Below are 25,787 nucleotides of genomic sequence, written 5' to 3'. Positions count from 1 at the left end.
TATGAAGAGGAGTGCCCTTTTTCTGTAAAAGCAGCATCAGTAAGCACGTTGGTTAGTTCAGCTAGATTACATAATGCTGCATTTGATTTTGTGTACTGTCATGGCTTGCACAGAGCACATTTAATGAGATGCCTTTTCTAAAACCTCCAATAGGACATTTTTGTTCCATTATATCGGTGTCAGAACAGGACTATACCAGTTGATACATCAGTTTGGAATGCCTTAAGTGGTCATATTCAAGTGTATGCTTACAGTCCATATTAAAGCCAGCAGAGGTTGGTTTCATGTTTGCATTACCTTGGTGCTATCCTCAGGTCATGGTGCTTCTCCCTAATCTCCTTCCAAGATCTTTGGGTTTCTGAGCCGGTGCTTAGCAATCCACATCCAGGCCTGAAAAGATCATCCTGCTTTTCATTCAGCTGATTAAAGAGGGAGATCAAGTCACATGCAAAAAACCTTGGTTTATGAATAGCCATTAATTAACAATTCTGGTTTCTTCACTGCACAGTTTTATTTATGGACAGTTCACAAGAAATTAAACAGCTCATTAGCTGCTTGAGAAGTATGAACACTTACACCATCAGTGCACTTATGTGCCATTTGGCTGGTTTCTACCAAGCATGATTGTTGAACTTCAGGTACAAATCCAACCAGAGGGAATCAACATGCATCCACCAGTTTGATGAGGTGCAACTCACAAACAAAACGGATGAAAATAGAGAGAAAACTGCACTCAGGGGTAGCTTGGATTGGAAGATTGGTACTGCAACGTTAATGTCCTATCACTGACCCATGCTCCTTGCAAGCATGGCTCCCCAGGATCACGGAATTAGCCATGTACTCCATTGTCTTCAAAATAAGTGAGCGTAAGCCACTGACTCGAGGGAAAGGGAATAGCCGAGATGCGTCCATAATAATTAAATCAAGAGGGGGAAGAAATAAAAATATTTTAACCCCTGGGTTTCATTCCACTTTAAATGCACTTTTACCCTAAGGGAGTGCTGTCGATGGCAGATGTGTGCTTCTCCCACCATCCAATGCACTCCCAAATATAAAGGAGACAATCTCTGATGTTCCAACTGCATTGCAGATATAGGTTTTCATTACCTACATAACAACAGTCACTAGCACTTCAAAATTACTTGACTTTGAGATACTTCACATGACAAAGCATTTAATAAAATGCAAGACGTTTCATTATTGACTGATCTCCCTTGGCATTGCTAATGTGTAGTCTGCAACTTAGTGCCTGGTCTTGATGTTTAGCTGCGAAGATAGAGCTGTGTTTAGCCTGTCTTGGCCCTTTAAGGCGATTGTTCAGGTACTCCCCTGTGGTTGGTACTTGGTTCCTTTACCTTTTCCTCTTATTCCTACAGTAACATGCCTGCTATGAATCACATCTGGAAATGTACTCTGGTGTACTCACGACTAGAAATGAAAACTCAGGGCAGAATTGGGCTCTGCTGTGGTCAAATAGCCTGCCGACACTCACTGTCAAGGCTGATATGAATAATGGCAACTTGTGCAAGGCAACATAGCGTGATTAGTACCCATGGACCCGACCCCAGCCTTCAGGTGGGGAGAAATGGAAACAAACTGGCAAGAAAAAAATAAAAGTGAAATCTAATCCAGAATTCCCTTCTGCGTTATCAATGACCTGGTCATTGGCTAAATTATTACTTTAATTTAAAAGTTGTCTGAAATAAACACCAGACTATTTGCTTCATAACATTAAAATGAACAGGCACAGTTCTTTCACTGTCATGAATGCAAATGTCACAAATAAAAATGTGGAACTGATAAAAAGCTTTGCATTTCTAAGATGAAAATGTCATTTTTAAACCACATACTGCATTCCTGTCTTCACTCAAACTGTCGAGTGCAAGTTTTGCTCTCAAACAAACTTGGGCATTTAAGTTGGAAGATTTGCGCTGATTTTGATGCCTATTTGCTACACTTCACACATCCACGTGATCTCACACACTGGAAGCTCTCTGCAACTGATGGACGTTCTGGTAAATCAGTAAAAATGATGCTTGTTGACGACTTCCGAATTTGCCATCAATCTTCTCCTCGAGTAAGTGTTTCTGGCTCTAACCTATTAGAGAACTAAGTCTCCATTAGCTCCATTTTACTTTCTGTAAAAGCAGATTACATTTATTAATTGAAAATTATGGAATATGCAGTGCAATAACTGCAATGTTCAAGGAAGCAGTGGAAAAAGATTTGCATCAGTTACTTTCCATCGCAGATATTAAATTGAATTATCTTACCACTTCATTTGCATGTAAAAAATAATTTAACATAAAATTAGGAATATTTTTTCATCACAGTATTTTAAACTTTTGCTATGTGCAGTGTACTATGATGAGATCACATGCATACCCAGGAAAAGTGGTGTCCTCTTTTACAAATTGTCCTTCAACAGGCCTACAGGGAGAGCTGTGCTAAATCAGGCCAACCACCAAGGAAAGCGGTGCACAAAGGGCATTTGAATGTTGCTCTCCCAAATTCTGATTCATAAGATAAAAGTGCCTGAAATCTATTCAATTATAATTCTTATAGACTATGACCTTGAAATTACTCTGTGCAAATACTAGCACACAAAGGCTTAACACATTCAAATGAAATTCCTTTGTTCGCTATTATAGCAGAGGAGTTGACCCATTTAAAATCATCTCCGCGAAAACAGTAGACAAAGGAATTTCATGTGAACATGTTACGCATTGATACGCTAGAACCAGTGAAATCTTCAAATTGAGAAAGGCTTAGCATGACTTGCACACAGCGCTGATTTTTTAATGTTTGTTTTCCTACCTGAGGAGCTTTATTCCATTTAGTGACTTCCCTGGAAACCCAGCTAAGATGGGGAATTCAGTGTGTGGGGAATAGTCAGTGTGAATCTGCATCCTGTCACTCTATATTGCAGCACATTGATCCAGCAACCTCCTGAATCACTGGACTCTAAAGTCATCCAACAGGGCAATATCAGATAGCATTAATGTGCTGTAGAGCTGTGATGGCTGCAACAAGTATTTGCAATCCTTCTCGGCTGTATTATGATTTATCCCCTGTTAAATACAAGTTTATGAATGTCCTATTACACCTCTCAACAACAACTTGCATTTACATAGCGCCTTTAATGTAGAAAAACGCCTCAACGCACTTCAGGAGGTTTAAACAGATGGATGCCGAGCCAAAGGAGGAGATATTAGGAGGGGTAAGCTCAGTGGGGTTTGAGGAGGGTTTGAAAGGAGTAGAGGGAGGTGGAAAGGCAGAAGGGTTTAGGGAAGGAATTCCAGAGCCTGGAACCTGGATGGCCGAAGCACGGCCGCCAATGGTGGAGCAAAGGAACAAGGCGGATGCACATAAGATCGGAGTTGAAGGAACAAAGAGTTTGTGTGAGGTGGGGGGGTGGGGAAGAGAGAGATGTTGGGCTGAAGTAGGATAGATAGATAGGGAGGGCAAAGCCATGAAGAAATATAAACACAACGATGAGAATTTTTTTAATTGGACGCATTGGGAGACCAGGAGCAACATAGATCAGCAAGGACTTGATACGAGTCAGGATCGGATACCAGTAGCAGAATTTTAGATGAACTGAAGTTTAAGGAGGGTGAAGGATAGGAGGCCGGCCAGGAGAGCATTGGAATAGTCGAGTCTGCAGGTGACAAAGGCATGGATGATGGTTTCAGCAGATGAGCTGAGGGAGGGGTGGAGGCGGAGGATATTACAGAGGTGGAAGAGGGCGATCTTGGTGATGGAGAGGATATGGGGTCGGATGCTCAGCTAAGGGTCAAATAGGATGCCGAGGTTGTGAGCAGTCTGGTTCTGCCTGAGACAATGGCCAGAGAAGGGGATGGAATCGGTGGCAAAGGTACCGACTCTGGGTCAGTTCCTATGGACTGGAGGGTAGCTAATGTAACACCACTTTTTAAGAAAGGAGGGAGAGAGAAAACGGGTAATTATAGACCGGTTAGCCTGACATCAGTAGTGGGAAAATGTTGGAATCAATCATTAAGGATGAAATAGCAGCGTATTTGGAAAGCAGTGACAGGATCGGTCCAAGTCAGCATGGATTTATGAAAGAGAAATCATGATTGACAAATTTTCTGGAATTTTTTGAGGATGTAACTAGTAGAGTGGACAAGGGAGAACCAGTGGATGTGGTGTATTTGGACATTCAAAAGGCTTTTGACAAGGTCCCACACGAGAGATTGGTGTGCAAAATCAAAGCACATGGTATTGGGGGTAATATACTGACGTGGATCGAGAACTGGTTGGCAGACCGGAAGCAGAGAGTCGGGATAAACAGGTCCTTTTCAGAATGGCAGGCAGTGACTAGTGGAGTGCCGCAGGGCTCAGTGCTGGGACCCCAGCTCTTTACAATATACATCAAATGATTTGGATGAAGGAATTGAGTGTAATATCTCCAAGTTTGCAGATGACACTAAACTGGGTGGCGATGTGAGCTGTGAGGGGGACGCTAGGAGGCTGCAGGGTGACTTGGACAGGTTAGGTGAGTGGGCAAATGCATGGCAGATGCAGTATAATATGGAGTTATCCACTTTGGGGGCAAAAACACGAAGACAGAATATTATCTGAATGGCGGCAGATTAGGAAAAGGGGAGGTGCAACGAGACCTGGGTGTCATGGTACATCAGTCATTGAAAGTTGGCATGCAGGTACAGCAGGCGGTGAAGAAGGCAAATGGTATGTTGGCCTTCATAGCTAGGGGATTTGAGTATAGGAGCAGGGAGGTCTTACTGCAGTTGTACAGAGCCTTGGTGAGGCCTCACCTGGAATATTGTGTTCAGTTTTGGTCTCCTAATCCGAGGAAGGACGTTCTTGCTGTTGAGGAAGTGCAGCGAAGGTTCACCAGACTGATTCACGGGATGGCAGGACTGACATATGAGGAGAGACTGGATCAACTGGGCCTTTATACATTGGAGTTCAGAAGGATGAGAGGGGATCTCATAGAAATATATAAGATTCTGAATGGACGGGACAGGCTAGATGCGGGTAGAATGTTCCCCACGTTGAGGAAGTCCAGAACCAGGGGACACAGTCTTAGGATAAGGGGTAGGCCATTTCGGACTGAGATGAGGAGAAACTTCTTCACTCAGAGTTGTTAACCTGTGGAATTCCCTGCCGCAGAGAGTTGTTGATGCCAGTTCATTGGATATATTCAAGAGGGAGTTAGATATGGCCCTTACGTCTAAGGGGATCAAGGGGTATGGAGAGAAAGCAGGAAAGGGGTACTGAGGGAATGATCAGCCATGATCTTATTGAATGGTAGTGCAGCCTCAAAGAGCCGATTGGCCTACTCCTGCACCTATTTTCTATGTTTCTATGTTTAAGGTAGAGTTTAATGGGAGGGCCTAAAGACGATGGTGTTGCCAACATTTAAGTGGAGGAAATTGCGGCTCATCCAAGATCGAATGTCGGACAAGCAGTTTGACAACACAGAAGCAGAGGAGTCAATAGAAGTGGTGAGCTGTAGAGCTGGGTATTATCACATTACATGTGTAAACTGACCCCATGTCCGCGGATGATATCACCAAGGGGCAGCATGGAGACGAGGGGGCCCAAGACGAGGAGAATTTTAAGAGAGGCGAGAAGGGTGAAAAGGTGAGGTGCTCTCAGGAGGAGAAGGTGTCACAGCAGCAGGGGGAAGAGACCAAGGTGTGATTTGGTGATGAGGGCCACACTGCACATGGCAGTGGGAGGTATAGTCAGGCAGGGAGACTTCTGTAGGAAGCAGGGTGTCACCAATGTGCCAAGTGTGAGTGTCAGCCAGTGGCTCAGTGGTAGCATCCTTGCCCGAGTCAGAAGGTTGTGGGCTCCAGAGACTTGAGCACCAAAATTTAGGCTGACACTCCAGTGCTGTGCTGAGGGAGTGCTGCACTGTTGGTGGTGCTGTCTTTTGGATGAGACATTAAACTGAGGCCCCATCTGCTCTCTGAGGTGGATGTAAAAGATCCCATGGCACTATTTCGAAAAGAGCAGGGTGTCCTGGCCAATATTTATCCCTCGATCAACATCACTAAATCAGATTATCTGGTCATTATCACATTGCTGTTTATGGGAGCTTGCTGTACGCAAATTGGCTGCCGCATTTCCTACACTACAAATGTACTTCATTGGCTGTAAAGCACTTTGGGACGTCCAATGGTCGTGAAAGGCGCTATATAAATGCAAGTCTTCCTTTTCTTTCAAGTTTCAGTCAAAGCCATGATGTCGGCACAATCACCCACATGGATGTCAAGGGGCTTATTTGTGACTAAAGTGACTGGAATGAAATACAGAGACTTTTCATCTGCTGGCAGAGTCCAAGGGGGCAGTGGGATGAGCAGGACAAGAAGGTTGGTTAGGTTAGCCCCCAACAGGCACGCTGAATGGCAAGATCGGCAAGAGAGTGGGATGGGGCAGCTAGAGTTGAGCCACAGATTCAGACATTGTGTTGCTCTGTGAAAAAGAGGATGGCATTAAGCAAACAAAACACAGATATCCATATGATTTTACCTTACCTGGCAGCCAGCCATCAGTTATGTCTTCTTCCTTAAACCTCCTACCTATGGTAGAATATGTGAGGATAACTGAGTCATGGCCGCAGCCAAGGTAACTGGGACGTATTTCTGGAGTCACAACCTGTACTATTCAAAGAGTGCCCACTCAGAGCAAGCGCACTGACTAGTAAATGGACACAGTTAATACTACCCAAGGCATTCAACACTGGAGAGGTGAGAAATTACAAAGAAGTTTGGTTCTTAGTTGTGGCTGTGGGGATGTTGGTAAGCTACTGTGTCGTTAGGGGGTTGTGGGGGATTCTACATGACCGTTGAAAAAAACTGAAGGCATTGCCTTTGTGCTCGGAAAGCTGGATGTATGGCCAAGGCCAAGTGCAGAACACCACCCAAAGTCGGAAAGAATAGCAGAGAAGACAAGATACATCAAAAAGCAATGATTAGGGAATAGCAAGCTTGGATTTTAAACGCCTGCAGATTGTAGGTGGAAAGGAATTTCAAGTTTCACAGTTCTGAGGCGCTTGGAAAGAATGAGTTGCAGTAAGAGATGTTGTGATGAGTCTTGATTTCAACACAGTGAACATGCAGCAAAGATGTCTACAGTTGCTCCATCTGGGAGTTGGAAAGATGCTGGTAACATGTACAATGAATGCAGTAGTGGCAGTGCTCAAGTGTAAATTGTAGCTGCATGTCATTGCAATACAATGTAACTTCTCTCACTTGTCAAATACACCTCTTTAGTGAAACTAAATCTAATCAATAACAAATATCTTGTCTGTAGATCCTGGGGGCTTGTTGGCCATTTTCTGTTGTGCTATCAGAAAGGAATCCTGTTCACCATTTTAAAGCTTGCAATCCCTACTTTCAAAGTGAGCTTTTATATGCTGTGTGTTATTACTTATTCAAATCCTTCATGGCATAACCAAAATTGTGGAAGCTTCCCTGGGCTTTTCAGTGGGTAGATACAGCATGGTGCGTTTTCTAGATGACTTAGCCCAGGAATGTTCCACCTTCCAATTCCCAGTCTGTGCTGAGATACAGGTGCATGGGCGGGGTGGGATAAACGCCAGGTTTGCCACTCCTAATCATTTTCATTAAGTGAGTGGGCAAAAATTTGGCAGATGGAGTATAATATTGAAAAGTGTGAGGTTATGAATTTTGGCAGAAAAAATCAAAGAGCAAGTTATTATTTAAATGGAGAAAAATTGCAAAGTGCTGCAGTACAGTGGGGCCTGGGGGTCCTGGTGCATGAAACACAAAAGGATAGTATGCAGGTACAGCAAGTGATCAGGAAGACTAATGGATTCTTGGTCTTTATTGCAATGGGGATGGAGTATAAAAGCAAGGCAGTCTTGCTACAGTTTTACAGCGTATTGGTGAGGCCACACCTGGAATACTGCGTGCAGTTTTGGTTTCCATATTTAAGAAAGGATATACTTGCTTTGGAGGCAGTTCAGAGAAGGTTCACTCGGTTGATTCCGGGGATGAGGGGGTTGACTTATGAGGAAAGGTCGAGTAGATTGGGCCTCTACTCATTGGAATTCAGAAGAATGAGAGGTGATCTTATCGAAACGTATAAGATTATGAGGGGGCTTGACAAGGTGGATGCAGAGAGGATGTTTCCACTGATGGGGGAGACTAGAACTAGAGAGAATGATCTTAGAATAAGGGGCCGCCCATTTAAAACTGAGATGAGGAGGAATTTTTTCTCTCAGAGGGTTGTAAATCTGTGGAATTCGCTGCCTCAAAGAGCTGTGGAAGCTGGGTCATTGAATAAATTTAAGACAGAGATAGACAGTTTCTTAACCAATAAGGAAATAAAGAGATTATGGGGAGCGGGCAGGGAAGTGGACCTGAGTCCATGATCGGATCAGCCATGATCATATTAAATGGCTCAAGGGGCCGTATGGCCTACTCCTGCTCCTATTTCTTATGTTGTGTTCTCTCCAGTGACCCCAACAGGAAAGGGTGTATTTGTGAATGTTGGGCGAGAGCAGGATTGGGCTTGCCCGTGGTGCCCTCCATAGTCAAATAGCCGGTCAACACTCTCCGTCTAGGATTACACCTGAAGAGATGCCACTTGGGCAAAGTAACAGAGGACAACTGGCACCCTTGGACTGTACCCTGCCATGAATCAATGTATTCAGGAAAATAAACCATGGAAGTTGGGTGAGTGGCATCTTTGAGTCAGTCAGTCAATTGGCAGAGAGCACTGATGGGATTCACCTACATGATTCATTTGCTGGAGTCACCACAGCACACTGCGCTGCAATTAACACTGCAGTGCAAACAACAGCATTAAAGGTATTTGAGGCAGTTCATAGCAAAAAATGCACCAAAGGAAATGGAATAGAATTAACCTTCAATTTCCAAATATCAAGTCGCACACAATGAATTTCTCTTTTTTTTCATAAATCATTGATTGGTACAGTGCCTATAGATGTTCTACCACCTTGGAAAAAATACTTCACAATATAGCACATTTACTCACTCACTGGAGATATCTTGAAGTACGCTCCATGTTCACTTTTTCTTTGCAATAGGAAACACCGCAGGAGATGTATTACAATTAGAATCTACTTAAAATTAGTTGCGTAAGGCTTCCCCAATGGTTCCAATGATATAATCAATGCCCTATGTGGAACTGGGCCATACAGACCAGGAAAGTCCCAGGATTGCTTCCCAATCAGTGCTAAGTTAACTGATCTAAGCAGTGATAGTAATTGGTTGCTACTGTTGACCTGAGTGGTCCTAGACTCGGGTCAGGGAAAAATCAGTCAGAGTTCCCACTCCTGATAGCTAAGCAGTGACCACTGCTGGCAGATGCAGATGTATGGCCATTGAGAGAGAACACAATCAGGCTTGGCTATGATACCATGCGCAATTCAAGTAACATGCCAACACTCACTGTCTCAGCTCAATAGCCACTTGATCAAGGTACCAGAGGACGGTCCACACCCATGGAACTGCCCCCAGCAAAAGGCAGTGCCTTCAGGACAAAGAGGGACATACATGGAGGAAAATAGATAATTTAAGAACCATCAGACACTTGACTGGCAAATCAGAACAAATTTTCGGAGGGCCCCGCTGTGAGTATATTTTTTGATGGCGGCTATTTTTTCAGACCTTATGAATGATCTGTACCATAATTTCAACACAAATATCGCATGAATACACCCAATAGTTGGATTCAGTTTGGCAATGAGACTTCTCATTTAACAGAATGTATTTCAATGGGAATTCTCACTAAGTGAATACTGTATTTCTGACGCCAACATAAAGTTTGCTGGTAAAATGATCAAATATAGTGATAAACAGCCAACTGGAAATGCATTTTTTACAATAGGTAATGAAGAAAAATACAACAGCAGCATAGTCCCGTGGTAGCACTCTGATCTGTCCCGTGTGTGAAGCTGCATGTTGGTGCTGTGAATGGCTTCCTGCTATGAAGCCAAGGCTTGAGCTCTCTACCTGCTGTTTCAGTAGAATTATAGATATTGCCCAGGGAATTATAAACAATTTGTTAGCAACTACAGTGTTGCAAAATTTACTTTTTACTTCTTCAATCGTACTACACGTGTGCAACACAAAACCTTTATAGTTTTTGACAAATCCGGTTTTCTATTTTTACAGTAGATTACATTAAACTCAGATCTCCTAATCCAAATTGAAGTCATTTCCACTAGCATACGACCATTTCTGTTCCAAACCTTAAATCACATTGTAATGCATTTCTTAACTCCTGACAGGGTAGCTTGACTTATCAAATGAAAGTATTAGAAGTGATTAGTACACATCACTATTTGGCAATATTAGCATAATACACTGCACAGCGATAGAATGTTGTATGGTCCATGCAATGGGGGTGGGGTGGAAATCTGGATTATTAAAGTTGCTTTACAGAGCTTGGATGGCACAGTAACTGAGAATAAGGGATCTAAGGGATAAACGTTACAAGTTACCATTCCCAGTCAGAAAGCTGGTCTCCATGCCCAAGTTCTCAATATGCACTCCTGCTGCGCAAAGCTCTGCATTGTAAGTGTTAGAGCATAAAATTTATCCAAGAGTTTAAATTCCGCTCAAACTGGGGAGAGGCATGTTTCTTCTGTCTGACCCCAAGAACCCAAAGTGAAATGGGTTTGGCCAATCTCAATCCAGTTCTGAGGGATGAAGTGATAACGCAAAATTGTCAATAAGTTGGCAGCCTCACTCAAAAAAAGGACATGCCAATGGTTAGTCAGGATGCCGGCGGGCCGAGCGGGCCCCGGGAGGTGTTGGCTCCGAAGTTGGGTAAATTTATTTTTCATTTCTATGTAACTGTATTTTTCATATGTAAATTTTTCACCGGCCGCATTGTGCGCATGCGCCACCCAGCGGCCGGGAATGGTTCCGAACGAGGGAGTTACGGATAAGGGAGGTTCAACTGGTATAGATTTTTTTTTAATCAATTTTTTTACTTGTGTTTGTGACATCGACAGAAGATGTGACTTTTAATCTTTTATATAATTTTCTTGCAATGGAACTATCTGTTCAAATCTTTAATAAAGCATTTTGCACTTATGTTCTTATCAGAAGACCAAGAAATAGGAGCAGGAGTAGGCCATATAGCCCCTCGAACCTGCTCCGCCATTTAATAAGATCATGGCTGATCTGATCATGGACTCCACTCCACTTCCCTGCCCACTCCCCATAACCCCTTATCGTTTAAGAAACGGTCTATTTGTGTCTTAAATGTATTCAATGTACCAGCTTCCACAGCTCTCCGAGACAGCGAATTCCACAGAATCCCTCAGAGAAGAAATTTCTCCTCATCTCAGTTTTAAATGGGCGGCCCCTTACTCTAAGATAATTTCCCCTCTAGTTCTAGTCTCCCCCGTCAGTGGAAACATCCTCTCTGCATCCACCTTGTCAAGCCCCCACATAATCTTATACGTTTCGATAAGATCACCTCTCATTCTTCTGAATTCCAATGAGTAGAGGCCCAACCTACTCAACCTTTCCTTGCAAAATCATTGCATGTTTTGTATCCAACTAATAATATAATTGTGGTTGATATCATGTTTTGCCTTCACAATAGAACCTGTTTGAAAAGCAAAAGAAGAGGGAGGCAAAAAAAGAGAAAAGGAGGCAAGAAGAAAATGGCCATTCTGCCACACCATAGAGGTGAATAAAATTATCCACAATTAATCTTCCCAACAGCTACCTTACTTATATACTCAAATATTCTGGTGAATGTAATTTTAATGTGAGTTTTAACTAAATGCAAGTTAAAATAGTAACTGTCTGCACCTCTTAAATGTATCACAGATTGAATCAATATATTTAGACCAAACAGCACAACGGGTCAATTAAAAAGCTATATTTATTTTTAACTGGTTTTAAACAAAACTTTAACCCTGAGAAAAGCTTCTCAAATTTTCCAAATCAAAAAATCAGCTTTAAGAAAGAAATGGTCATACTAAAAAAAAACAGAAAATACACAACACAGAAACAAACCATTCAGCCCAACTAGTCTATACTAGTGGTGTTTATATTTCTCATTCCATCTGCCTCATCGCAACATTTCAGCATGTCTTTCTATTCCCTTTTCTCTCATGTACTCGTCTAGTTTCCTTTTGAAAGCATCTAAGCTATTTACCTCAACCACTTCCTGTGGTAGCGAGTTCTACATTCTAACCATGACAAGGAATTCAAAAGTTACTATGTAGTTGGGGGTTCTCAACAAATAGATAAATGATCATTATAACAACTTACACTTGTCTAGCACCTTTAAATGTAGAAAGCTTTACAGAGGCGGAATCAGGGGAAAAAATGTATGTCGAGCCAAAGAAGCAGCTATTAGGAGGGGTGACCAAAAACTTGGTCAAAGAGATGGGTTAGGAGGAGAGAGAGGTGACGAGATGGAGGGGCTTAGGCAGGGAATTCCAGATTGTATGGGCTAGGCAATATGATGTGTATGCAGGCATGATACCACTTAGGTATAATGGGATTAAATTTGTCGTGGATGATAGCTCATCGGCAGCCTGTACTATACCCCGCCCGATTTTATTTTCCATTAACTTCAATTGGCCGGAATGTAAAATGGGTTGTGGGTGCGCTATCACACAAGACAAATTTAATCTCCAAGTGTCCCTCTTAGGGCTGCTATACTGCATTTGGGCTGCCAACTTTGACTGTGGCTATTTAGTTTCCCAATTAAAGTGGGTGATTGAGTCTTATGGTACAGTGTATGTAGGGAACACAATAGTTACTGCTAATTGGGAAATTTTCCTTATTTTTGTCGATTTTACGTTTGCCCTCATCAGGAAAATTAAATCATTGTAAATGTTTACATCATGTTTTTGCAGAAGTGGCCAGGTACAAAACTAAAGCCACAAAAACATTTCATTAACTTGATCTCACAAAACTTTAGCCTTTTGAAAATAACCTGATTTACAGAATTTTATGCTGCCCTCTGTACTCAATGGAGTGTGAGTGACATTATATTTAGCATGTACAGAGAGAGAAAGAAAGACTTGGATTTATATAGCACCTTTCACGACCACCAGATGTCTCAAACGCTTTACAGCCAATGAAGTACTTTTGGAGTGTTATCACTGTTGTAATGTAGGAAACGCGGCAGCCAATTTGCGCACAAGCAAGCTCCCGCAAACAGCAATGTGATAATGACCAGAAATCTGTTTTTGTTATGTTGATCGAGGGAATAATATTGGCCAGGACACTGGGGATAACTCTCCTGCTCTTCTTCCTCAGAGAGCTGTAGAAGCTGGGTCATTGAATAAATTTAAGACAGAGATAGACAGTTTCTAAACCGATAAGGGAATAAGGGGTTATGGGGAGCGGGTAGGGAAGTGGACCCAAGTCCATGATCGGAGATTATATTAAATGGCGGAGCAGGCTCGAGGGGCCATATTGCCTTCTCCTGCTCCTATTTCTTAAGTTCTTATGTTCTTCGAAATAGTGCCATGGGATCTTTTACGTCCACTTGAGAGCAGACGGGGCCTCGGTTTAATGTCTCATCCAAAAGATGGCACTTCCGACAGTGTAGCGCTCCCTCAGCACTGCACTGGAGTGCCAGCCTAGATTTTTTTTTTGTGCTCCAGTCCTTGGAGTGGGACTTGAACCCACAATCTTCTGACTCAGAGGCGAGGGTGCTACCCACTGAGCCACAGCTGACACCATGACAATGTGTCAAAACAATATGAATATTGTGAAAATTTATGGGAGGAGACACTACTAAAACAGATAAAAAAGTTTTATAAATTGGAGCATTTTCATATTTTTTTAATAAATGACATTTGTTTGCATTTTGTCCGTTGTTTTGAGTTGAGAGTTTACAAGGTACTGGTGTTTGTGGCCTGGAGAGAGAGGGAGGGCTACTGCAAAGGGCAAAAAATCAGTGCTACTTTTAAAACATCTGCATCCCCTCATCAAATTTGAGATATTTTCTTAACAACAGCTTCTTGCTGCCACAGTAAATGTGACAAGGCCTTTAAAAAAATAAATATAAAAGATTTTTTTTTCCTATTGCCTCCTTTATTGTTCTCTAGGGGCCTGCTCCATGTCAGATCTTTTTCCTAGTCGACATGCTATGGTATCCCCAACTTGCTGACCACTTTTACTTTCCCTGGTTAGCATGTGGAACAATGGCAATTGTGAAAAACTGACACTTAAACGATTCCCCCGACATTTAAATATTGAATAATTCTGAAATTATACAGCCACTTTCAAAAAACGAAGTCAGTACAAGGAAGCTGAAAACAGCAAAGGGGCAGATTTCTGACAATAAACGGCACAGATTAAGTGAGTGACAGAGTTATGTTGCACATTTTCTGAAAATCACGTCCTGATTATGGAAGTCATGTTGGGGTTTAAAAAGGAAGTCTCACCCATCATTAACCCTTTAAATCAGTAAAGTTAAAACAACATCCTTTCTGGGAGGGTCATGTCTGTTTCTGTTGCCCTTTTAACATTGAACAAAGTTTGTTCATACATCAGGTGAATTTTGGGGGAGTTGCAATTCCATACAAAGAGTTACATTTAATTTGAAACAGTGACAGAAGCATCCTCTGCTGAAATAAGTGTGTTACATGTATTTTGGCAAACAGCAGAAATCTTTAAAAGTAGGAAGTGTGGGCTCTACTAATACCACAATGGATAACTGCAGTGTGTTCACAGAATCATACAGCACAGGAAGCGGCCATTTGGCCCATCGTGCTTGTGCTGGCTCTTTGAAAGAGCTATGCAATTAGTTCCATTGCTCTTTCCCCATAGCCTTGCAGATTTTTCAATTTTATCTATATATCCAATTCCCTTTTGAAAATTACTATTGAATCTGCTTCCACCACCCTTTCAGGCAGTGCGTTCCCGATCATAACAACTCACCGCGTAAAGAAAAATTCTCCTCATCTCCCCTCTGGTTCTTTTGCCAATTACCTTAAATCTGTGTCCTCTGGTTACTGACGCTCCTGCCACTGGAAACAGTTTCTCTTTATTTATCAAAACCTGTCATAATTTTGAACACTCAAAACCCTTCATAATTTTGAACACAAAATGTGTGTTGTGGTACCCAACTATATAGGCACAGATCAGTTCCAGATTAGATCTTTGCTTTGTGGTGAACTTTTGGATCTCAGCCGGGGCAGCAATGAAGGCACTACAGTTGGGTCTTCGTGACCCTGACTGCTGTCCAATAACCCCTGCCAAGGGGTGCATGTGTGGATACTGGGCGAGGCCAGGATTGAGCCCACAGTCAAACAGCCTGTCAGCACTTACTATCAAGGCTGAGACATGAAGAATGGCCACACAGGTGTAGTACCAGAGGGCTACCAAGGCCCATGGAACTGTGGCCTTGCATGTTACTGCTTTTGGAATAGATGGGGAGACAAGAGAGAAAACTACGGGGAGCTGAAAAAAAGTGAATGTACATCCTGGCACAAAATAGTGTGAATTTGCATTTTACCATTAAATAATGGTCCTTTCGTATTCAAAGGGAATGATCCTGTTGCATTGCGTTAACTTTGATTGATCCAGACAGCTCCAAACACTTAATTCATGGGTGGAAGGAAACTTTTATCAAGACACAAACTTGGATTAAGATGGTACATTGACTTGCAGCGGAAAGTTATCGCATCAGCGATGATCCTAACAAGATTAATTTCATCCTTTTATTGCCATATTTAATTAGAAAGATTGTTACCCTCAGTTCTAAGATTTTGATTTTGTGCTACAAATTCAAATCTGTTGCCGAGTTGGGGCAATTGATTTTGTAAATGATGTGGAGATAATTAATCCAGTTGGAGTGCACAGTAAAATGCCCACCGCTTATCCTCAGAAAGAGCCAGGGCTGCAAGGAAGATTTGCATCAGGCTGTAAAAACGGCAGATGAGAATCTCATGTTGATGTCAGCTAGAAATCAAAGATCTGCACCTTCATGGATGGGTAATTTAATGCCCCAAGTGCAGAGGCTGATTCAGGAGGGGAGAGCCATCCCCAAAAACAGCAGGGGTTGTGTTCACATTGGGTCACCCTCAACTGAACTGAATGTGCTCTGTATGCAGCTAAAATTAGAAGCTTCCTAAGATGATGTAGAAATAAAGAACATGTATTTATTTCCCTTCCTAGTTTCTTCCCAAAGCCAACACATTCGGGTACAATTCCAAATGCTTGTTGGCTACCCTTGGTGTAGAAGGTCGAGGGTCAGGGCTATTCCTTCATGTACTCATCATAGCTCAGCCAGCACTGACCCCGCCATTGTTATCCCACACCCAATTCTGACAAGGGGTTTCAGGATCGTGATAAGGAGCAGGAACCCTGCCCGATATCCCTCCAACCTCACCCTCCTTGGCCTGAGAACGCCAAGGCCAATTGTGCGCCCTCCTGGCTGAGATTTCCTTGTTCATGTTGAATTAGTCAATGAACCCGAGACCCTCTTTGATCTGCAGTGGCTCAGTGCCCCAAGTGGAGCATTTGCCCAACTGAGCAATGGGGCAGAACAAAAAGGACATTGACCAAATTTACAGTATTATGGAAACATTTTTGGTTTTAAAATCTTAATCCAGTTTTAAAATCAGAAATTAAATGACCATTTTTTCATTTTGTTCCCCCACCCCATCCCAACTTTCTATTTACATGGCATTTGGCTTTTTCGGTTTTCCAGGATTGGGGATGTATTCTATTCCCAGTGGAGTATGTCACTCCTAATGGTCGTTGGTGCGAATCATCTATTAACTCGAGCTAAACAGTCAGTTTAATCACTTATTTTTGTCAGCTCACGGTCGGTAATAACAATTAAAACACTGATTAGAATCCCGTTTGACCAATTATTACAAGGGGACACAGTCCTGTGTGTCAGTGTGGGTGGGCACAGAACATTCACCGGCAAGGCTTTTCAAAATATTTCATATTTACAAATCCGTACAATAGAAAACAGCAGCTCGCGTTGAAAGCAGCAAAGGCTGAATGTGTAAAGAGAGCTGAGTATCTCAGAAATACCATCCCCGAATTACGAATTAAAACGTTTCAATTCACACCCGACCTAAACTCGAAGTTGCCTTTTATTTTGAATGAGTCTGATAACCCAAACCTCTCTGCCCATTGTAGGGGTTAGCCGTGGAATGGTGTTTCGAGGCTGGTGCCATCTCTTCTGTCTCAAGTGTGAGTGTGTAATTCAGAGATTCTCCCCTCCCCAGCCCCCACAAGCCCCTGGTGGTGCACGGTGACCTCCCCGGCCGCTCTGCCCATCTTCATACTACCGAGGCTCGAAAATGGAGCGGCTAAAAGGCCATCAGAAAACAGCGAGCCGTATCAACTCCTGCATAGCCCCCACCCCACACACACAATACAGGATATCTGAGGCATTTGGAGATCTTCAGCCATTCATCTGGTGCTAAGGCAGCAACTGGCGAGGGGCAGAAGGAGAGAGAGAGAGAGTCGTGCAGCAGCGAACGTGTCTGCCAGACAAGAGAGAGATGGAGAGGACGTGATGATCACTCCAGGGGGCCCCGAGGCAGCCTCATCCCAGCCCCCATTTCCATAGTAACGGGATGCAGGGACTGTCTGATCCCCACACCGTCTCCAGAACATCGGGATGCAGGCTCTAGTCACCATGGTATCGAGTCCCGAGCATCTCCCAGCCAGTCCTGGCTGGCTAGAGGTCACCCCAGTAAATGGCTCAAGGGAGCGAGAAAAGTGGCAAGGAGAGAGAGAAAGAGAGAGAGAGAACGTGTGTGTGGTTGAGTGAGTGGACAGGGCAGCGTTCTTTCCACATCAAACTGCCTCACATACATTTCAAGGGGTTGGTTTGGTCCGAAAGCTACACTCCAGTCGTGTTGGTGCACTGAAGCTATGCCCCATGGTCATTGTCTATATATAGAACCCACCAGCTTGGGAAGAGATGATGGAGCTCGCAGCATCTCTCGTTAAATAATACACTTCCGACGCCACCCCTCCCGCTCCAACCACCACCGCAACATCTGATGGTGTTTGCAAAGGCTTCCAAAAATAAATGATCATGTATAAAGTGTTCTTGAATGGCGCGGGAGTCAGCGCTGACAGAATGCGAAGTGTTACCTTGCAGGGGTGGGGGGTGGGCGAGAGAGAGAATTAGAAATTCCGAGCCATGCTCCAAAATATGTGGGGTTCCCAAATTACCGAATAATTCAGTCAATTAAACGCCGAATGAACGCGTTCGAAATGGCCCGCGGGCAACAAATAATAGCATTTTTCTTCTTACAACCCAACCAAAGAGCAACATTTTTAAAAGCAGGATCAGGCACCCCCTAGCCCCGTCTCTCTGCTCCAGAAGAAAAGCAATGCTTCAAAAATTAAGAGGGAGGGAAATAAATAAATAAATAAATAAATAAATAAATAAAATGAATTAAACATACGATGGTTTCGTTCTAAATGGCGCTGGCTGAATAAAAAGATAAGGATGTGGCTATCGAACGCCAGCTGAAGGTGATCTCGGTTCTGCTTCCCCTCTGAGAATGTTAAATTAGCCCGTAAATCTCAATAAATAATAGAAAGAGATGGGAGGGTGGGGAGATCTATTAAAACCGACATGCTTCAGGTCTTGCCCGCTGCGCCCTGGTCGAATGGCACGATTCCTCTTACCTGTGTCATGAGGCGATCAGCCCCGGTGTCCTCCTCGTCTTTGAATATAATGTCAGGGTTGTAATTGGGAGTCAGCTCCTTGAATTTCTCGGAATTGCGGCTGATTTTGCCCTCGGATCTGCCGCTGGCCCCCAGGGTCTTCTCGGCAACATTGGGGATGAACTGCTTGTAGAGAAGAGGGGTGAGCTTTCTGGACGGTCTCCTCCTGCCGTAACCCCGGCCGGGTCCACAGCTCTGGACCGGGACAAGGAGGCAGCAGCAGCAGTAAAGCAGACCGAATCGAGCTAATTCCGAGCCCGGCTGCATCTCCCCGCCTCTAGCCGGCTGCAAATCTCTTTGAAATCGGCTGCTCCCGGAGGACTAGCGCACACTGCCAGAGATAGACACTCTCTCCTCTCTGGCACAGCCATGGAACAAAAATAAAAGCAGCGACGCGCCACCAAGAGAGGCAGTCCCTCATCCGGCGCGTTCCCGCCTGGTCACCTCCTTGTGTGAGACAGACAGAAAGTACAAGCAAGGATTTGCCCCCTCTGAACTGACAGCTCTGTCTCCACAACCGCCCCCCAATCCACACAATGCACTCACCAAGGACCCTCATTAGTGCCAGGGGAGGGGGGGGGGGTCCTTTAACCCAATCCCCAAGTTACAGCTAATTTATAAACACACAAGGGGCATTTGTAGACTTTAGGATAAAGTAAATCCCATTTTTTTAAAAGAAATAACTTCATATCAGAATGTATGGATTGCTACTGATCGGGAATATATTCCATCTCATTATCTTCTGTAACTGTTTTGAGACAGAATGGCTAATTTTGAATTGTTTCATTTTTGGCCCCTGTGCAAAATGCCGTGTCAACTGTGCAGAAATAATTGCAAGGGGTATTACTGCAGCTGACGAACACTTTACACTCGTATTTGCAAATGGACAAAAACATATTTGCATGTCTCCCGAATGATTACTGAAACATGTGTGCTCAAGTACCCAAACATCTGCGGCAGGAGAGGGGAATATTAATGTTTTACAGGTAGACTCTAAAAGACTTTCAGCGAAAAACGCTGCCTCCTTCATGTCATCTAATTTCCCCATTCTCTCCCTGATTCACACACACATATAAAGCGTGGAGTCGATCCCGCCAGTAAACACATTGCCTGATGTGCGAATATAAATGCAGTGGCCCATTCTCCCAACGCGGATTCCTATCTGCGGCAATTGGCTGAAGTTAGGTTGGGCACTCTGGACCAGCAGTCCAAACGGGGGAGCTTTGCACATTTAACGCGGCCTGCACTTGCTTCTGTTTGAAGTTTACAACAATTTCATAGTTGCGCAGGTATATATGGATCATATTTACTGTCACGTGGGGTTTGGGGGGGGGTGTTGCAGCCTAAGGTGACAGCCGAAACCTCATCCACAGCGCTGGACTGACCCCGCTGTTTATTTCCAGGTTATTTTTCTTTAATTTGTGTAGCACTACAATGTGACTATTTAACATGCGTGGTAGGACTGCACGAACGAAACAATCACAGCAATGGGCCGGAGATGTACACCTGTCTGCAAAGACCTTCAGCACGATCTGAAATAAAGGTGTGGTCAACTGCTTATTCAATCACAATAAAAACAAACATATATATATATATATATATACATACACTATAAGTGGATACAGGTACATACCTGATGCGTTCAGATGACTAAAAAGATACATACTGTAGGTAGTTCCCATATTATACATCTCATCATCATAGGCAGTCCCTCGGAATCGAGGAAGACTTGCTTCCACTCTAAAAATGAGTCCTTAGGTGGCTGAACAGTCCAATACGAGAGCCACAGTCTCTGTCACAGGTGGGACAGACAGTGGTTGAAGGAAAGGGTGGGTGGGGAGTCTGGTTTGCCGCACGCTCCTTCCGCTGCCTTCGCTTGATTTCTGCATGCTCTCAGCGATGAGACTCGAGGTGCTCAGCTCCCTCCCGGATGCACTTCCTCCACTTAGGGCGGACTGGTCTTTGGCCAGGGACTCCCAGGTGTCAGTGGGGATGTTGCACTTTATCAGGGAGGCTAACCTACAGCTTGCTAACACGAATGTATTGTATACCAAACGTACAACTTCCTGTACCATCTATATATTGTCGCACTATAGGCTCAGTGGTACCACTATTATCTCTCAATCAGAAGGTCATGGGTTCAAGCCCCACTCTAGGACTTTAGCACATAATCTAGGCCGACACTCCAGTGCTGATGGTGCGCCGCACTGTCGGAGGGGCCGTCTTTCAGGTGAGACGTTAAACCGAGGCCCCGTCTGCGCTCTCAAGTGGATGCAAAAGATCCCATGGCACTCTATCGAAGACGACCAGAGGAGTTCTCCTGGTGTCGTGTGTGGCAATATTTATCCCTCAGCCAACTCCACTAAAAAAAAAGAGTATCTGGTCATTTATCTCATTGCTGTTTAAGGGACTTTGCTGTGTAATTGGCTGCCACATTTCCCTACCTTACAACAGTGCAGACACGTCAAAAATACTTAATTTGCTGTGAAGTGCTTTGGAATGTGAAAGGTGCCATATAACTTCACACCCATACTGCATTTCTAACCTATTGGCTCTTGTACTTAACATATTGTATGTGTGTAATATCTTTGTACCTATCTCTACACAGTCAATCTGTGTAAGCCTATAGCTCTGTGTATTCCTTAGACACCTTTTTCCTCTCTGTGCTGTTAAACCCAATTCTGCCTGTATGTCCAAGTCTACACAGTGGTAGTGAAATCCCCCTTCAACCATACATTTGTGTCAAAATGTTATACACTTAGCCAAAACTCACCTTCATAATGAAGCCTGTTTATAGAGAACCACATCTAGGGCTGAGCTCAGATCATTGATCTAAAAGGGATTCATGTCAGAGGCTGAAGGGAGACCGAATTGAGGTGTATAAAATTATGAGGGGCCTAGACAGAGTGGCTAGGAAGGACCTATTTCCATTAGCAGAGGGATCAGCTGCCAGGGGGCATAGATTTAGAGGATGGTGGGGATCTTGAACTCACTGCCTGAAAGGGTGGTAGAGGCAGAAACCATCACCATATTTAAAAAGTACTTGGATGTGCACTTGAAGTGCCGTAACCTACAGGGCTACGGACCAAAAGCTGGAAAGTGGGATTAGGCTGGATAGCTCTTTGTTGGCCGGCGCGGACATGGTGGGCCGAAACGGCCTCCTTCCGTGCTGTAAATTTCTATGATTTTATGATGACAAGTTCGAGTCTTCCTTCATTACTCAGGCTAAGGATTGGTACTACAACCCGTCGATTCCTTCCACTGTGTATAATTGGACAGTATTTCTGGTATTGCTCACTTAATCGTAAGCATTTAACAAAAATCCATGAAAAAGTGGTAACATTTATCAAAAGGGACACAGATTGAGGTTAGTACTAAAGCTTATCGTAAAGCAGCTTCCCCTTATTTCTCTTTTCAGTTTCTACAAGAGAGGTAATGGAAATACTTAGAATTAAGCTTTCGCATCGGTTTTCAAAAATAGTTCGGGTGTAAAACAAAGATTGTAGTATTGAAACTATCATGGGATGTCCTAAAAGATCTATATGTATAAAGTGATAGTTTGATCTAAAATGCAAAGCTTTTCCTGATTCCCAACTAGTATTTTTTCCTCTTTTTCTCCCTCCCCACGCCGGCCGCACAATGACAGTGACTCACACTGGACTATGGTTTCTCCCTGGCACCTCATCCACATGCTTATGTTTCATGCACCAGCCTAGGCCGTGTGCGTTGATGGGCCGTTCAACCTTGGAGGCACAGCACTGAAGCCAAGCCTTCCTTGTCCCAAGTTCACATATGAACATTTTCAGGTAGAGCAATCAGAAGTAGGAAGGTGGGTGATTTTGACCTCTGCCTTGCCCACACCTGCTCAGGTCAACTACAGCACCCCTTCTGCTGCCTTGGCGGATACCAACTAACTCAGGACAGGTCAGGAATGGAACTAGAGACCTTTGTGCTCTACATGGTTTAGTGGCAGATGCCATGTGGTGCATTTATCCACTGAGCCATCACTGGAACTCCCAAAATGTAGGTTCTTATTGCAAACAGAATGCTTAACATTTTTTTTTTTTACAGTAGTGAGTGTAACTATGTTATTAATAACTATATAGAGTCAATACATTGACCACTTTAAAACTGATGTATATTTGTTGTAATGTTTTAATAGAAAGTCTACGTAGACATTGAAGCGGTCTCAGAGGCAGGTCACTGGAGTTGTATGGGTTCATAAAGAACATAATATTTTTGATACACGGAAGTGGCTGGAATGTTTTACACAACGTTAATGCAACAGAACTTCAAAATAGAAAGAAAGATGTGCATTTCTATACTGCCTTTCATGACCTCAGGACATCTCAAAGCGCTTTATAGTCACTGAAATACTTTTGAAGTGTAGGCACTGTTGTAGTGTGGGAAATAGTAAATGTGAAGTGTTTACATGGACATTTACTGCAATAAAGGCACATTGCAGGATATATGTCTATAGTAAATATTAAAATGGGTGGGGGGGGGGGGGGGGGGAAAGAGTCAAAGTTTTAGAGCATTATAGGAACATCATTTTCTTCAAAAATATATTTGACAAACCATTTTGGTTTGCCAAAGTGACTCTTTCCATGGCTCAGTGAGTTTATCCAGCGGAGGCATACAGGTCCCACGTTCGATCCGAGGTCTGCACTAAATTAAATGATCTCAACACCAACTTCAATTGGCCTCTGCATCTCCAATCAATAAAGGGAAAATTGGGAGATCCCGCTCAACATTGCTTTCCCATGACCCCTCCCAGAAGTGTGCGGGTTTGTGGATGTGGGCCAGGATAAGACTGGGCTCAGCTATGACGCCACTGCAGTCAAATAGTCTGCTGGCCGTCACGGTTCACAAATGATTAATGGCCACCTGGACGAGCTACTGAACGGCAGCTACTACGCAGAGACCCAAACCAACCCCTTGAGGATAGGGAAGAAATTGCTAACAACATTGTAAGAATAAAAACGAGTGGTCTGTCAAACAAGGCGTCTTATATCATTGTTTGTGATGTCAGTGTCTAAAGTAACGCTCGGATGCACAGGTTCTTTCCCCTCCCATCCACAAAGACTAGGTACTAATCTGCTCTACAGAATGCTGTATGAAAGAAAACATGGAATCAGAGACATGAAACAGAAACAAGTAAGCTAAGCTACCATTGTTTTTCAATGGAAGTGACAATTGACCCTTCACCCTCCATTGTGATATCATGGAAAATGTTGGGAACTTATTAGTTGGAACAAAAATCTCTCGACCTCTTTTATTCAATGGTTCTTTAATACCTGTTGAAGCAGACAAAGCCGGGCCCTGATTTGCATACACCGTAAAGAGTTGACCTTAATACAACCGAATAGAATTGGGGCGGTAGGTGCCATATAGAAACGATTCTGTTGTGCTAACAGTTAACACAATCCCAGTTGCTGGTATCGGATAATCAGATAGCCGAACCGCCCAAGAAACAGCAGTGAATACAATGGATATAGACAGAAAATACTGCAGAAAGTCACTGCTTTTGTAATTATCATGTATACAATGAACCAGCTGACATTATGCAGTGAAAACATGAAATGACAAGGGCTAGAGACAGTGACACACAGGTGGGAATGTTTTGAGAAACTGTGAAACATACGATCAAAATGAGACTGAAAGAACGAAGGGGGTAAACAATGAAAAAAAGTGGAGAAACTTTACATCATTTAATTTTCCAACTTCATTTTAGGGATCGTTCTGAAAGTAATGACCCCGTTACATTAATTTGGGATCTGTCTTTTTTTGAATCCAGATTAAACGCTGAAGAAATTTAAATAGGTCACTGTTTTCAAACCGTATCGATTCCATTCAGTCGTTTATTGATTCATTTGGTCAAAACAGACTCTTTACTGGGGGTACTGGGGGTGGGAGAGAGACAATAGCAAAATGGTGGAAAGGCAGGAGCTGTGGAATATCTAGAAAACTCTGATCTCGAAAACAAGAGTTGGGAATGACAAAAAGAGCGATATTGATCCAGTTTGAAAATGAATCTATTCAGACAGTCTCCTCCCAGTAGGGGAGGTCACAGCAACTCTCTTTGGGGAAAGTCAGTGTGCAATGAAGCTGTTTCAATTCACTTCGCTCCTCTCACCAGTTTTCTTGTTTTATGTCCCGTACTGAGGAAAGGGATGTTACCAACCGTGCCTTTAGGGACAGGGTTATCAGAGAGGAAATACTTGTTTGAGAATTCGGATCCGCACAAACGGTGTTGGCCCTGCCCTTTCAACACATCCTACCCATCACTAGAATCAGCAGCACCGCCGACACCGATTAACCACTAGAACTTCAGTAAGGGTTGATTTCGCGGTTTCACAGGACAGTTTGAAACACAATCCCTTTCATTAACCGTTTTCACAAAGCGAATGGACCGGAGCTTCTCACATTAACCCTTGATCTCCCACAGTCTCTCCATTGAATAGTGACAAGAGAGAGGGAGAGATTAGACATGCACAGAAAGCAGCAGGGACGCTTGATTGAAGAGCAGCACAGAGAGATATTATAAAGAGTGAGAGGGGGAGTAAGAGAAGGAGAGGAAGTATGAGAGAGTGAGAAAAAATGAAATCAGGGGTGGGGGAAATGAGAGTGAAAGTTGCAGGTGGGATGGGGGGGGGGTGGGGGTAGAGGAGGAGGAAGAGAAAGACTGGGGAGCCAAAGAAAAAGAAAATAAAGTCGTGCATTTATATAGCGCCTTTCACGACCACTGGACGTCTCAAAGCCAATGAAGTACTTTTGGAGTGCAGTCACTGTTGTAATGTGGGAAACGCGGCAGCCAACTTGAACACAGCAAGCTCCCACAAACAGCAATGTGATAATGACCAGATCATCTGTTTTAGTGATGTTGATTGAAGGATAAATATTGGCCAGGACACCAGGGATAACTCCCCTGCTCTTCGAAATAGTGCCATGGGATTTTTTACATCCACCTGAGAGGACAGACGAAGCCTCATCCAAAAGACGGCATCTCTGACAGTGCGGCGCTCCCTCAGCACTGCACTGGAGTGTCAACCTAGATTTATGTGCTCAAGTTTCTGGAGTGGGACTTGAACCCACAACCCTCTGACT

At 43.5% G+C, this 25,787-nt stretch overlaps 1 protein-coding gene and 1 long non-coding RNA gene across 2 annotated transcripts in view; one reads left to right on the top strand and one right to left on the bottom strand.

Moving 5' to 3' along the window:
- LOC139240947 (sonic hedgehog protein-like) overlaps window positions 1-18,947 on the bottom strand; it is a 95,742-nt gene extending 76,795 nt beyond the window's left edge. The window contains exon 1 of the mRNA XM_070869510.1: window positions 18,642-18,947. Coding sequence (XP_070725611.1) covers window positions 18,642-18,947 — 306 coding nt within the window. The remainder of the gene's footprint in view (window positions 1-18,641) is intronic.
- The window catches only part of LOC139240948 (uncharacterized), a 104,382-nt gene that overhangs the window by 30,940 nt on the left and 47,655 nt on the right, over window positions 1-25,787 (top strand). Inside the window, exon 3 of the long non-coding RNA XR_011588761.1 lies at window positions 11,605-11,690. This is a non-coding gene — a long non-coding RNA (uncharacterized lncRNA). The remainder of the gene's footprint in view (window positions 1-11,604; window positions 11,691-25,787) is intronic.

This window comes from Pristiophorus japonicus, chromosome X (assembly GCF_044704955.1).
Source record: "Pristiophorus japonicus isolate sPriJap1 chromosome X, sPriJap1.hap1, whole genome shotgun sequence".
NCBI lineage: Eukaryota > Metazoa > Chordata > Chondrichthyes > Pristiophoridae > Pristiophorus > Pristiophorus japonicus.
Note: the sequence above shows the minus strand (reverse complement) of the source record. Positions and strands in the feature narration are given on the sequence as shown.